Here is a 14,222-nt window from a genome sequence, read left to right as displayed (position 1 = left end):
TATCCAAAATCCATCATCTCATCCAACAATTCGTATATCAATACAAAGTTATCTCTAACGGTTTCCTCCTCCAATTCATTTAGATTTACTTTTAGAATCTATAAAAGTATTATTATTAATATTAATCGTTCTTCATTCACTTACAATAAACATCATTATATTTAACATTTATAAAGGAGATTCCTTCATGTTCGACTATTGGTAATCTATCTAAATCATCTTTAGTCAAAACGCTTGATATAAATTTGGAAGCAACTACATTCATTTGTATGTCTCCTCGATAGTTTCTAGATATCAATTCCTTTCCTCTAGAATCCAACAGAAATATTGCAGAGGTCATGTCTTTTTTCTTTTAATCTACTATTTTGTATTACTTAACATCCTCATATTCATTTTTAATTTTTCCCTCATTTATAAATATAAGATATACATATATAAATGTTTTATCTAAAAGGAAAAACTAGTTTAAAGCAAAAGTTAATTAAATATTTTTTGTTTTTCAAATTTTATCATTTTTACAAATTAATATATTTATAGTGATTTGGGATGTAAGATTAAAGATTGAGTATTCTTTTATATATATATAAACAAAAAAAAAAGATAAAATTAACTATTGGTAATAAAAAAACTTTAAAATATTTAGTATTTAAAAAAATAATTGAACTATTTGTATTAAAGACTAATTTTTTCTTTAATATTATGAAAATAAACTTTTGATACAAAAGGTAGATATATTAAAATATTTAGTTTTAAAAATTTATTGAAAGTTTGGCTTCTCTGAATGTTTAACTGTGGTGATTATGATGCTTTCCTGAAAGAACAAGATACAAAGCATGAATCACACCTAAAGAAAAGTTTTTTAAAAATAAAATTATTATATTAATATAAATAATAAATAAATTAATTTAAATAAATAAAAAATATTTACCTGGAATCCAACCAAGAATAGTAAGCAAAACATTGAGCCAGAAATGTCCACTACATCCTACACAGATGAGGGCGGCTAAGGGAGGGAAAATAATGGCCAAGATAACAAGACCGACCTTTGAACAGAAACCCATGGTAAAAGTCTTTGATAAATATTATTTATATTTATTCTGTGATTTAAAAATTGTTATTTGTTATAAGTGTTAAATTAATTATTTGTTGAGGTTGATAAAGTGTTTTAAAAAAATAGAAACAACTTTGTTAAATTATTATTAATTGGCTGGTGAAGAGATTAATAAAATGGAAATTAACAAAAATGAATATATTTGGTATTATATTAATTTGTAATTGTAGAAACAATTTATTGTTGTTGTTGTAGCTGTTGTTTGTAGAATAAAAAAGAGTTGTAAATTCAATGACCAATTTATATGCATAGTTGGTGTGGTGGAAATGGGGGTGAAATTGAAGATCCAAAATATCGGACATCCACAAAAGATTCTATGAGGAAAGAGTTGTGCGAGTAGTAGAGTGTGGGTGTCGTCGAGAGGAATCGTCGGCTGTCACAGCAATTCCATAGCCAGAGTACTTGACTAAATGAAGCGACAAAAGATGTCAATTATTGGACTTATTTAAATTGTCTATTTCATTTTCTAAAATTGGTATCAAAAGATAAAAACAACCCACTAATTAAAATGTAAAACATACCACACTCTTTTTAAAGATTTATTGTAATATCATTGTCACTGTCTTTATTTTATTATTATTTTTCAAAAGATCTTTTTAAAAATATTAAAAACAATTTTAAGAAAATAATAAAAAAGAACATTTTTCATTTTCTAAAGATGGCAGATGTATTATTTTGAACATATCAATAAAATGTCCAATGTTACCATACTTATTTTATTAAAATAATATAAATTTGGAACGATCTTTTTTTATTTTTTTAATTTTATATTAAATTCTATGCATTAACAATAATTTTAAAAAATTAAAATAAAAGATAAAAAAAAATAACTATTTTTGGTAATAAAAAAATTAATAATTTTGTTAAAATAAAAAATTCTTTGACCTTACATTATTTTTCTTTTTATTAGAAATGAAGACAATATACCACTTTTTTGAGTGTTTGTACTGAATGATCAATTTAACTTTAAGAGATTTCCAATTTTGAGAATTTAAAAGGTTAAACTTTTTTATTATTTTGTACAAAAATATATAGTTTAGAAAATATATTTAGAAGTTATATATAGTGATCGATTTTGTTTGTTTTGATTTAGATTTTTTTCTTTTTTTTTTTTGTATTTTTTTGTATTTTTTCAATAATTATTATTATTATTATTTATCAATCTGAAGCATCAGAGAGTGAGAGCGATGAGTCCATTGAGAGATGTTTACTGGTTTCATCTTTCATGGTTAGTATTTCATTCCATGCACTTTGATTCTGTGTGAATTCGACTTCGCAAGCGGCAAGAATCTCTATTGCTTCGGTACAGGTAGGACGGAGCAAGAGATCTTGATCCCAGCATCGAGTCACCAGCGTTTTCACAGACTCTGGACAGTTGAGTGGAATGGTAGGACGAAGGTTATGATTCGATGTGCACAACATGATTTGGAATGCGTTCATTCGCTTGTATTCACCGTAGGGATGGAGATAGCGTCCGTTGATCAACGCGAATATCAACTCCCAAAAGACGACACCCAGCGAGTAGACGTCGCTCTGCTCCTTGTACTCCTTGCCCTGGAACACCTCTGGCGCGCAATAGGCGCTGGTTCCTCTGGTCTTGTTGAGAGTGAGTTGATTGGAGACGGTGTTGAAACGCGACAATCCAAAGTCTGCCACCTTAATTCGTAGGTCGCGTGTCACCAAAAAGTTGAGACTCTTGATGTCACGATGCAAAATTTGTGGCTCCGACTTGTGTAGTGTAGAAACACCTTTCAGAAGCTGGATGGCAAACGAGAAGAAACGCTCCCAAGTCATCTTCTCAGAGTGGAGAACCTGGTACAAACTTCCCTTCGAACAATACTCCATCACCAAGCAGATTCTCGGTTCCAGAACGACACCGTACAGGCCAACGATAAGATTGGACTGTAGCGATGCCAACACGTGGAACTCCTTGAGGAACTCCTCACGATTATGAGCTTCATCCGCCGACTTTAGTACTTTAATGGCAACTTCACGACCACGATACAAACCCTTGTAGACTTTACCGGAAACACCGGAACCAATCTTATCGGTATACTCTAGCTCGTGTTGAGAGATAATCCACTTGCCATTCTTAATATCCATATTCTCCAACTCCTTTAGCAGATCCATTGCACCCGGTGTAATAGCTGGAACCGTACCAAAGAACTTCTTTCCTTTCAAACCGTAAAGCTGTTTTCTCTGATCCTCATCGTAACAACCGATTCTAGCCATCATATTCTCATCGATTCTGGCTAGAGCACCCTCTTGTGTAATTTCCTCTAAAATCAATGCCATTCTATATTGTCCTAATCCACTCGATGATAATGAATTTATTAAAACTAAACAACCATAACAAAGTAAGTTAGCTATCAAGTTATAATATTGTTTTAAATATTTTTTTACAAAAACTTACATTCCAGTCTCTTTAATAAATCACTAATCTCTGGACAATTGTTTTCTTCGGCCAACATGAGTGGTGTCTTTCTCTGCTTGGTGGAAACAAGAGCTGGATCGGCACCAGAGGTGATCAGGGTTTTGAGAACGTCGAGACGACCCAATCTGACGGCATAGTGGAGTGCAGATTCACCGGCATTGTTGACCAAGTTGATGTTGGCACCATTCTTTAGAAGTACATGCACCATCAGCAGACGAACACTATGATTGAAGATGGCCTTGTGCAACGGTGTCTCACCCATTGTATTCTGCTCATTTACATTGGCACCCTTCTCAATAAACATCTGAACGATCTTCTGGCATTCAGGCGATCTGAATTTCTGGCAGAAATAATGCAGTGGTGTATTTCCATCCATATTCTTCACATTGACATCGATTGTTGGATGCTTCAAAATATGTATCATCATATTGTCACTTATCTCACTGGAAGCTGCAACATGTAGTGGTGAATATCCCTCTCTATATAGGGATTTAATTGTTAGTTAATTTTGTTTATATCTTTTTTGACAATTAATAATGATTATCAATTCAAGTCAAACATACTTATCTGGTTGATTGATTTCATCCGATTTGTTTTGAGTATAATATTCCAATAGTAAATTTAACATCTCTGTATCGTTTTGTTTGATGACATTTACAATTGGAGGATCCTCAAAGGTTATTGGTGTTCTGAGAGTAGAGAAAACATTGCCGTCTGCACTCCTTGATCGCTTTGATGACTTGGTACTGGTGGATTTTCTAGTCTTTCTCTGGCTGAGTGCTTGTTTCAATCCATTAACATTTCTCTGAATGATACTCTCAGTTAGTAGTTGTTTCTCTTGGTACAACATCAATGCTTCCATAACATCAAATGCTTCATCTCTATGTAAAAATAGACAAAATTGATACTTGGATGATTTAAAAAAAAAAAACATAAATAATGTTAATAACAAATTGATAACAAACTAAAATATTATTAATATTAATCAAACTTACATCTCTTTCATTAGTTTTTATAAGTATACCATTTGGTGCCAAACCAGATTTCTTCTCGATTGAAATGATTGTTGAGATTGGTATTATCTTTTGTCTTTGTTTTGTCTTATCGAAAACTATATTATCGTAGAAACATAAAAAGTGTTCTGTCAAGTATAATCTACCGTGTTTCAAAACTGATCCTTGATATCCACAACTATAATCTTTTCAAATAGTGGATTGATAATAATAGTAAAAAAAAAGTTAGTAATCTAAACACTTTGAATAATATATTTTTATCTATGATGGATATTATAATCTTACATGTTATTAATGTTTCATCTTCTGCAACTAATGATTTAAATGATTGTTGGAAATCTCTTAGTGCAGAATCCACACTGCTTCTCCTCAGTTTTTTGCCGTCTGACGATGTTGGTGAAACTGGACTGGCTGGACTACTGACTGATTCTGTCGATGATGATGAAGTCGTTGTTGATTTTGATTTGTTTGGTGATACATTGGCACTGCCATTACCTGTATTATTCTCATCGACCAATCCATTGCCATTACCATTGCCATTGGTGTTGTTGTTATTTAGATTATCTAGTTGCAACTTTAACAACTCTTTGTCGTACGATGCATTGTTGGCGGATCGACTCTTTCTAATGGGTGGTGAGCTGTTGCAGTTTGTCGAGATTTTATTGGCGCAGTGTTTGTGTGTGGGGAATCCGCAGTCCGAACACATTAGACCCTGCTTTCCGATGACACCCCAAATGAATTGTTCGCATAATCGACATCTTGTCGGTTGTGTAAAGTATTTGAGCTTGAAAAAGTGTGATTTCAATGTGGGTGACAACGAGGACGATGCGTCCAATGGCTGGTCGAGTGCGATCGCCGACGAGGTCGACTCGGGACTGGCTGTCACTACGATGTTGTGGGTGGTCGTGGTCGTGGTGGTCGTCGAGGTGACAACTACACTGCTGGCGCTCTGTGAATTCGAGAGACTGTTCAGAAGGATCGAGTCGATGTTGTTGATCGAAGAGTTGGAGGAGAGCGACGACGACAACGTCAATGGCGGTGTGGAATTGGTGTTGAGGTAGCTCGAGGATTGTGCCGAGGGTGGAATGGGTGGAAGTGGGGGCAAACTCGAAGATACCATATGTGGAACGGGTGGAAGTGGTGGATAGACCAGTTTGCTTTCCAACTTGAACTCGCAGGTGGAGATGGATTTATATTTCTTTGGATTTCTCAATGCCTGTTTCTGTTCGTTCAACGATGAATTATTGCTGTTGCTGTTGGTTGGTGATGCAACAACTGGATTTGCTCCGTTTTGTTTAACCAAGAGATTAGGTGAACTCTTGAAATGACTGCTATTTACAAAAAGACTTTGCTGTGACGGCGACGGTAAAGTCGAAGTGGAATTTGAAAGATTTGAAAGTGATTGTAAACTAATTGAACTTTCCAGTGTCGGTTTAGTGGTGTTTGTTGGTGTGGTTGTTGCCGAAGAACTGGAATTTAGAATATTATTGTTATTGTTGTTGTTGGTGTTGTTATTGGTAATATTATTATTGGAAGCGATTGTAGTGGAATCTATTTCGAATTCATCGTTTTCAGAGGAAGTTGTTTGTTTTAGAAGTAGTCCACTGCCATCGTTTGCAGAAGATGAATAATCGTTGTTCACACTGTTTTGTTCTGTATCGTTGTTGTTGGAGTTTGATGAATTGATACCGGGAAGAAGCTCGTCGTTACCGCCATTCTTTAGATCGCGAATCTTTTGTACCAAACTCGGTGGCTTTGGTAATGGATTGGGCACCGCAGAACCAGACTTGGCTGTTAGCGCCTGATTCTGAACAACGAGATTGATAAGATTCTCATTAAAATTTGAATGTAAATCTGGTTCGGGTTGTGTTGTTGAAGAAGATGCTGTTATTGGTGATTTTAATGACATATTATAATTATTATTATATTAACTATTTATATTATTATTATTATTATTATTATTTTATATATTTTTATGAATGAATTTCAAATTCAATCGAAATCCAAACAATTATTCTATTCCGTCTTCTTCTACTTCTTCTACTATCACTCTCAATTCTCTTAAAAAATATATATATCTAAAAAAAATTTAATTTATATACATTAGAAATTATAATTCTTTTTTTAAAAAAAAATAAGTTGTTTTTATATATTTTTTACTAACAAATAAATTAAATGTGTTTTTGTTTTTAAAAAAATTGATTGTTTTATAATATAAATAAAATATTATTTGATTGCTTAGGATGATGATGATGATGGTGGTGGTGGTGTGTATTCTAAATTTTTTTTAACTTTTTTGTTATTAATAAATTTCGATTAAGAGCATTGTTTTAATTGTGTGTTTTTTTTAAAAGAAAATTAATTATATTTTTTCGATGATTGTTTGATTATTATTTAATTAACAATTTTGTTGTTGTTTGTCCGATCTTTAATAATATATTAATTAAAAATGAATGGAAATGTAATTGGATAACTGAAAAACAAAAAAGCTGGAAAATTGATCGACAAATGATTTGTCAAAACTTTTAAAAAAGTTTAATTTGTTTAATTTGTTTTTGGTTTTGAAAAATTTGAGATGGTGTTTGAGATGTAAGTGTTGTTGTGATACCAATTTTTGAAATTATGGTGTGTTCTCTCTCGCTCACTCCTTAATTAAATTATTTTTACTTATCAACTATTAATATTTAATCTTAAAAACAAACAAAACAAAATAGATTTAAATTTTATTATTATTATTATTATTATTAATATTATCAACAAAAAACAACTATTTCAAATTCACTAACTTCTTTTTATATCTATCGGTACCAATACTATTATTTTTGTTGTTATTATTATTATTATAATGATCTCACTCTTTTTTTTTGTTTCTTAAAAAAAAATTTTCTGTTTTGTTTTGTTTTATTTTAAGTCTGTCTCTTTCCTGATCAATCCTGAATTCCACCGGTACTTTTAAGGTTCTATTTTTGTGATTGTAAAAATGATAAAAGACTATATTTAATTTCCTTTGTAATAATTTTCTCTTTCACTTGAATACTTTTAAACAATCCAGAAAAAAAAACCAACACAAATGAGTATATATATAATATATGTATATAAAGAAATTATAAATTAAATTTATATATCTTTAATTATTTATTATTACTATTAAATTTTCTTTTTTTTCTACTAAGATAAAATAGAATGATTAATTTAAAATATAATTAATAATATTATTATTTTGTTTTGTTATTGTGAATTATATTTAGAGTGAGTGTGAGTTTGAGTGTGTGAGGGAAGTGATATAGAGTGAGGTATAAATGGTGGTGCCAGTTGTTTTAATTGTGATGATTGAAGTAATATTGGCAACAGCAAGTAATATAATTGACATATATAATTTAATTTTGCAAATAAATCACATGAAGAACAACAACAATAACAACAACATATGTTTTTCACACTCATTCATCACACACACTCACACACACTCATATCAAAATATATATGTGTATATATATTTATATATATGTATCATGAATATCATCAAACACCATATTGTTTATTTTTTTTAATTGTTATGAGCAAAATTGTATGGATGTAACAAAAAAAAATGAGTGTGGGTGAGTATGTGTTGACTGATTGATTGATTGAATGAGTGTGGTGTGATGTGTTATATTTTCAACAATTCACTACCCCACCCTTTGTGTGGAAGTTTATATCGAGCAGAAAAAAAAAAATAAGAGTAAATTTTGATGATTAGAATAAACTATACATTTTATTTAGTTTAGTTTTTTTTTGATTGTCAAGTGTGAAGTGGTAGTGTGTGTAGTAAAATTGTTTGGTATTGAGTAGCAATTAAACTTTAGGTACTGGTGTTGTTGTTGCTGCTGATGATGATGTTGTTGTTGTTTTTTATTGTTCATTTTAAGTTGTAACATTGCACAATACACATAAATAATATGAACAATTGTTGTTATTAGCACAATCGATTGTCTCAATAGAAATAAGTTTAAATGGTCATCTCTCAAACTTAATTTGAATTTGAATTGTTGTTATTATTTTTTATTGTTGTTATTGTTATAGTTGTTCGCGATTTATTAAACTACTTTTACCTGTGTGTTTGTGTGTATGTGTGTCCAACCCTTTGTTTGTAAACATGTGGGAATCTCATCCGTTGATTTGCAATCTGTGATCACAATCCAATTTGTAGACCTATCAGCCTACCATTACTATTTTAGTTTGCTCTTTCCGATGGCACTGAGCAGAACCAAAACAGTGGAATATATTTATATATCTGGAAATAAAGTGCAATCTGGATTTTTTTTTTTTTTGAATATTACTAACATATGTGTTGTTTAATAAAGGTGGTTGAAAAAAAGAAAAAGGTGCACAATTAATAAATATTTATTACGCACTTAAAAGTGAATGTTGTTTCAAACTTTAAAAAGTGATATAAAAAATATATATATGGTTTGACTGTGTGTTTGGATGGTTAGGTGGGTGGTAGTTGTTATTGTTTATTTTTGTTTCGTGTTAGATATTGAGAGATTGGTTTTGAAGATGGGTTATTTCGCTGTTCGCATTAAACTTCTTCCACTAAAATCCTTGTATCCTATAGTCAATTGATTCAAATAACCATTTGTTTTAAAAAACATTCAATTCAATCGCTGTCTAATCTAGTGTTGCTGTTGTCACTGTTTTGCTGCTGCTGTTGTTGTTGTTGTTGTTGTTGTTGTTGTTGTTGTTGATGATTATTATTATTATTTAAGAACATATAGGTTTATTATCAAAGCATTGTTGCAACTTCTTAAATTCCCTCTAGGTCCAAGCCAGATGTAATTGGGTTTTGTCTTTTTTTGTTCATCTCTATGACTCTAGATTGTGATCACAACAAAATAAAACAAAACAAACTTATTTAAATCAGTCAATGATCGCATCCAATTTTTTTTTTGAAAGTAATACAATAAAATAAATAATAAAAACAGTTCCACGTTCGAACTTGATTAAATATTGTTGTTAATGTTTTTTTTTTTGCAAATTAATTTTTCTAAGTAGATTTAAATTAAATCAAATCAAAAAATAAATATATAAATATTAAAAGTCATTGTTAATTAATGATTAAATTAATCTATTATCTATTTTTTGGAATAATAAATTTTATATTTTTTGTCGGTTAGAAATGAAGTTCTTGAGAAATATTTCTAAGAAATTTGAATTTTGAATTGAAAAAATCATTCCCGCCCATTTTAAATATGAGAAAAACTTTGTTCAATAATAAATATTTTTTAAAAAAAAACATCAATCTGTAAATTATTTAAATATTTAGATATTATTTGTTTTATTTTGTACAAATCTTTATTATTATTATCATTTATTGCTATTAGATCTAAAACAGTTTAAATAATTAGTTAAAAATGAATATGCCAATTCCCAATTGTATTACTGAGTACGTCAATCAGAATAATATAAACAAAGAGTTTTCACCAAGCAATGTCATTCTTCAGATAAAGAAAATTACAGTAAAACCAGAGAGAGTTGAGTAAGTATCAATCAACATCGACGATAAAAGTTTACTATATTTTTGATTTTATATAACTAACAACAACAACAACAACAATAACTATCTATAATTAACTCTTTAGATTATTATTATCAGATACAGCCAATATATTCCCATTCTATGTTCAAACACAAAATGTTGATCCAAATCTAAGAGAGTTTACAATTATAAAGGTCAATCAATTCAAGATTGTCAAGAGTCTCTACTTCCAAATCTTGAGCTACACTGTAATCGGTCATACTGGTTCACTCTTTGGAAATGCAGTGTCATTGCATCCAGCCTATCAAAAGCAACAACAACAGCAATCAGCTCTACAAACCAACAACAACAACAACAACAACAAGAATATGAATAACAATAACAACAACAATAACAACTATATGGCAAATAAACAATCGAATCAATCAAGAGGATCAAATGCTGGAACTTCTTCTCCACCTACCGGTTCAATGGACACAATGATTACACAGATCAAAAACATCAGCAATGGAATATCAAACCCAACAATTCGTGCAACCGTTCGTGCCAAGAGTACTATCAAGCAATGGCATAACAGCAATTCCGGTGGTTCTATTTTGAATTTAGAGTTGATCGATGACAGTGATGAGGTAACTAACATACGCTAAAACAATCTAAACTAAACCACAAACAAACAAACAAACTAATCTATTTAATTAACTTAGAAAAATGAAATTAAAGTAACAATCTTTGGTAGAAACAATGAAAACAATCTCTGTGTTCAAATCGATGAAGCTATTCATGTTGGTTCCACCTATGATTTCTCGAATTTCAAGATCAATCCAAAGAATCCAAACTTTAACAAATTGTCACATCCATGCGAGTTGACCTTTACAGAGAACACCAAGTACTACGTGAGCAGCGCTCCTATCAATGCTCACACACTCTACAACTTTGTAAAGATCGCCGACTTGACTCCACCAGCAGCAAACGAAACCAACTCACCACCAATCGACCTCTTTGGTTATGTATCCAATGTCAGTGGCACTACCTCCATCAACAGGAAAGCCACAAGCAACACCGACAATGCCAACTCCACTTTGCTAAAGTGCACCTTCAGAATTCTCGATACCTCTGCCAAATCAATTGATGTCACTGCCTTTGGTCAACAAGCCGAGACTATCTCCAAACAACTAAATAAGGGTAATATCATCGCTATCAAGTCGGCCAAGATCTCTTCTTTCTCCAAGTGCTCCGCCAGTATTACATACTCGTCGACCTACGAAGTCAATCCACCACAACTCCAACAGGAGTGTCAGAATCTCCTCATGTGGGTCAACTCGCACGGTGACGACGCCGAGTGCCTCTCGGAGTCATACGTTGCAGGCGGCAATTCCGACGACAAAGATTCAATCAGATGTACTGTTGAAGTACTACCACAACTCAACTTGGGCAACGATCCTATTTTGACCAAGAACTACGTTGTTGTTGGTACGCTATCAACACTTTCCAACGTCTCGCTAACTAGCAATGATCAAAAGAGTCAATACACTGGATGTTCTGCTTGCAAGAAGAAGAACTGCAATTGTGGACAACCTCAAATCAAATACTATAGAGCTACATTCAGACTGCAAGATGAAACCGGTTCGGTTCTGGTCGATGCTTTTAGTGGTACCGTAGAGAAAATGTTGGGAGCCAACGCCGAAAGATTCTTTGACCAGCTCACCGACGAAGACAGATTACAAAGAGTGAATGAGATCTGCTCCGTCCCTTACTTGGTGAGATTGAGAGTGACTTTTCCACCACCAAGCTCTGATAACACATACCCACCCAAATGGTCTGTGAAGAGTTTAGAGGAATACAAAGGTGAGCCATTCAATCAATGTTTGACGAACCTATACAGTTGCGGTACTCTTGGTTATAACTGTAATATCTTGCAACAACAACAGCAACAACAACAAGATCCAGAACAAGCAATGGAATAAATAGATAAATTCATATATATTTTTTAATCAATCAATCAATCAACCAACCAACCAGCCATTAAATAAAGTCATATAATTAATTTTTTTTGAACATATTTTATTAGTTTTTTTTTTTCTTTTATTCTATATCAATTAATTTAAAGATATATATAGTGCGAGATTGAAAGAGAGATATATATAAATATTTATAAATAGAGTTTTTCTGTTCTATTTATAGATATGTTTATGAATGTATATTTTTAAAGGTTCTTTTTTGTTGTTGTTGTTGTTGTTGTTGTTGTTGTTTTGATTTTATAATACTATTAATAATAATGATGATGATATTCTAACGATTTCTGATTGCATCGAGAATCTCTTCTTTAAACTTTTGGAGTTCACGTCTAAATTCGGCGAGGATCTCTTCTTTCAAGGTTAGCATATCGTCAGAGAGTGCGGATGGTGTCGATGCGGTGGAACTTGGTGATGCACTTGGCGATAGTGATGGACGTCCCATGGTGGGTGGTGGCTTTGGTTTTGAGGCGGTGACTGGAGCTGGTTTTGGCTCTTTGACGGGGGGTGGTGGTTGTTCCTTTACTGGTGCTGGAGCGGGTGGTGTGTGATCTTCCTTTGGTGCCGCTGTCTTTTTCATGGCGGCACGCTTTGCCATGGCTTCAGCCATGATATTTCCACCACCGCCACCCATTGGCATCATTGCCTTGGGTGCACCTCCACCACCGGCGGCACCTCCACTGGATGGAGCTGGAGCTGGTGTCGATGCATTGTTGTTTCCGATGAGTGGCGAACTCTTGTCTACGGTGACAGTCTTCTTCAAACCGTTCTTTGAGAATCCTTCGATTGAACTCAAGAGACCGGATCTTCCACCGCCACCACCACCACCGCTAACGGCAGGGGGAGGTGGAGCAGCTGGTGGTGCTGGTGGTTTTGGTGCGGGTGGAGCAGCTGGTGGAGCGGGTGGTCCGGCTGGTGGAGCGGGTGGTTTGTTGAGGATGGTTGATTGTGGACGAACTGGAACTGGCATTTGTGGTGGTGCCGATGCAGCGGGTTTGTTGATCTGTGGTGGAAGTTGCATCTGTGGTGGTTGCTGTTGTTGTACTGGTTGCGATGCTGGGTATGAGGGGGGTGGTGGTTGTGGTGGTGACTGTCCGCTCTTCAATTGCTTTAATACATTCTCAAATCCGCTTCCAAACTGGTCGGCTTCCTCCTTTGTCGAAAAGTTGATACCATAGTGAGTGCGTTGATCAGAGAATGTGTGGAAGTTGGCCGAAGCGAGCTTGTAGGTGACCTCCTTTGTTATGGAAAAGTTGATCAAAATTACATTGGGATCTTCGAAGCCTCTGGCAATGATACGATAGGTGTTATTTGTTTGGTGATGATACAAAAGCAATGTCGCTGGATGTTGTGATGATGGCACCCAATTATTTGTTCCTGCCGAGTAAGTGAAAACTTGAGCACGACCTACTAATATATGTACTTCACTTTAATAATCGGAGATAAATGTAAACATTTTCAAAAATGTTAATATTTCTATTTCTACTGCTACTACTATTTTTTTTATGAATTGATACATACGCCATATTATTTTATAAATTTAAAATGACTGTTTGGTTTTTTTTTATATATTTATTACAACAAAAATGAAGATGATTTAAAAGAATACTAAAATACAATTTGATTGTTTTGTTTTGTTTGATTTATTTATTTATATATAAAATTACTATATATTTGTGATGTTGATTATTATTATTATTATTATTAATTATTTGTTTATTTATTTATTTGTTTATGGTTTTTTTATTTATAAATGATACAATAAGTAATATAATTGATAATCTTATTATGGATTTGAAAAATTACTTTTTACTCTTCTTTCTTAACACTGTGTTTTACAACTTTTGCCTCAAAAAAAAAAAACAAAAATTCAATACAATTTTTTCTATCTAATATGATTATGTTTATTTAACAATATTACTTTGTTGTATGTTTTTTTTTTTTTTAAAGAAAGGATATGGAGTTGTGGTAATTTCAAAAAACAAATATTAACAATTTTTTTTCAAACAAAAATTTAAAATTAAAATTGAAAAAATTTGGATGGGCTGCCCCAAAAACAAAAAAAAAAATCAAAAAAAATTCACATAAATTAATAAATTTAATTTTTTGGTTTTTGGTTGTCAAAAAAAAAAAA

The 14,222-nt window shown here is 32.4% G+C and overlaps 6 protein-coding genes across 6 annotated transcripts; 1 reads left to right on the top strand and 5 right to left on the bottom strand.

The window, feature by feature from the left end:
- Positions 1 to 75: 75 nt before the first annotated feature.
- Positions 76 to 340, bottom strand: PPL_01527 (uncharacterized protein; the record flags this gene model as incomplete). The annotated part of the gene is made up of 2 exons (XM_020572534.1): positions 76 to 98; positions 145 to 340. The coding sequence occupies 2 exons, from the start codon at positions 338 to 340 to the stop codon at positions 76 to 78; spliced, it is 219 nt and encodes a 72-aa protein (XP_020436651.1).
- Positions 341 to 785: 445 nt separating this feature from the next.
- Positions 786 to 1,061, bottom strand: PPL_01526 (YqaE/Pmp3 family membrane protein; the record flags this gene model as incomplete). The annotated part of the gene is made up of 2 exons (XM_020572533.1): positions 786 to 844; positions 929 to 1,061. The coding sequence occupies 2 exons, from the start codon at positions 1,059 to 1,061 to the stop codon at positions 786 to 788; spliced, it is 192 nt and encodes a 63-aa protein (XP_020436650.1).
- Positions 1,062 to 2,269: 1,208 nt separating this feature from the next.
- Positions 2,270 to 6,467, bottom strand: PPL_01525 (uncharacterized protein; the record flags this gene model as incomplete). Its single annotated transcript, XM_020572532.1, has 8 exons — positions 2,270 to 2,642; positions 2,952 to 3,477; positions 3,525 to 4,024; positions 4,109 to 4,426; positions 4,478 to 4,509; positions 4,541 to 4,743; positions 4,844 to 5,177; positions 5,676 to 6,467. The coding sequence occupies 8 exons, from the start codon at positions 6,465 to 6,467 to the stop codon at positions 2,270 to 2,272; spliced, it is 3,078 nt and encodes a 1,025-aa protein (XP_020436649.1).
- A 2,730-nt stretch (positions 6,468 to 9,197) lies between these two features.
- On the bottom strand, positions 9,198 to 9,311 carry PPL_01524 (uncharacterized protein; the record flags this gene model as incomplete). The annotated part of the gene is made up of 1 exon (XM_020572531.1): positions 9,198 to 9,311. One exon carries the CDS (start codon positions 9,309 to 9,311, stop codon positions 9,198 to 9,200), a length of 114 nt encoding a protein of 37 aa, XP_020436648.1.
- A 640-nt stretch (positions 9,312 to 9,951) lies between these two features.
- rfa1 (putative ssDNA-binding protein) lies at positions 9,952 to 12,040 on the top strand (the record flags this gene model as incomplete). Its single annotated transcript, XM_020572530.1, has 3 exons — positions 9,952 to 10,076; positions 10,180 to 10,705; positions 10,781 to 12,040. 3 exons carry the CDS (start codon positions 9,952 to 9,954, stop codon positions 12,038 to 12,040), a joined length of 1,911 nt encoding a protein of 636 aa, XP_020436647.1.
- Positions 12,041 to 12,365: 325 nt separating this feature from the next.
- Positions 12,366 to 13,515, bottom strand: vasP (vasodilator-stimulated phosphoprotein; the record flags this gene model as incomplete). Its single annotated transcript, XM_020572529.1, has 1 exon — positions 12,366 to 13,515. A coding segment is annotated over one exon (1,149 nt), but the record flags the coding sequence as incomplete, so codon positions are not given.
- Positions 13,516 to 14,222: the final 707 nt, after the last annotated feature.

Source organism: Heterostelium album (genome assembly GCF_000004825.1).
Source record: "Heterostelium album PN500 unplaced genomic scaffold PPL_scaffold2, whole genome shotgun sequence".
NCBI lineage: Eukaryota > Evosea > Eumycetozoa > Acytosteliales > Acytosteliaceae > Heterostelium > Heterostelium album.
Note: the sequence above shows the minus strand (reverse complement) of the source record. Positions and strands in the feature narration are given on the sequence as shown.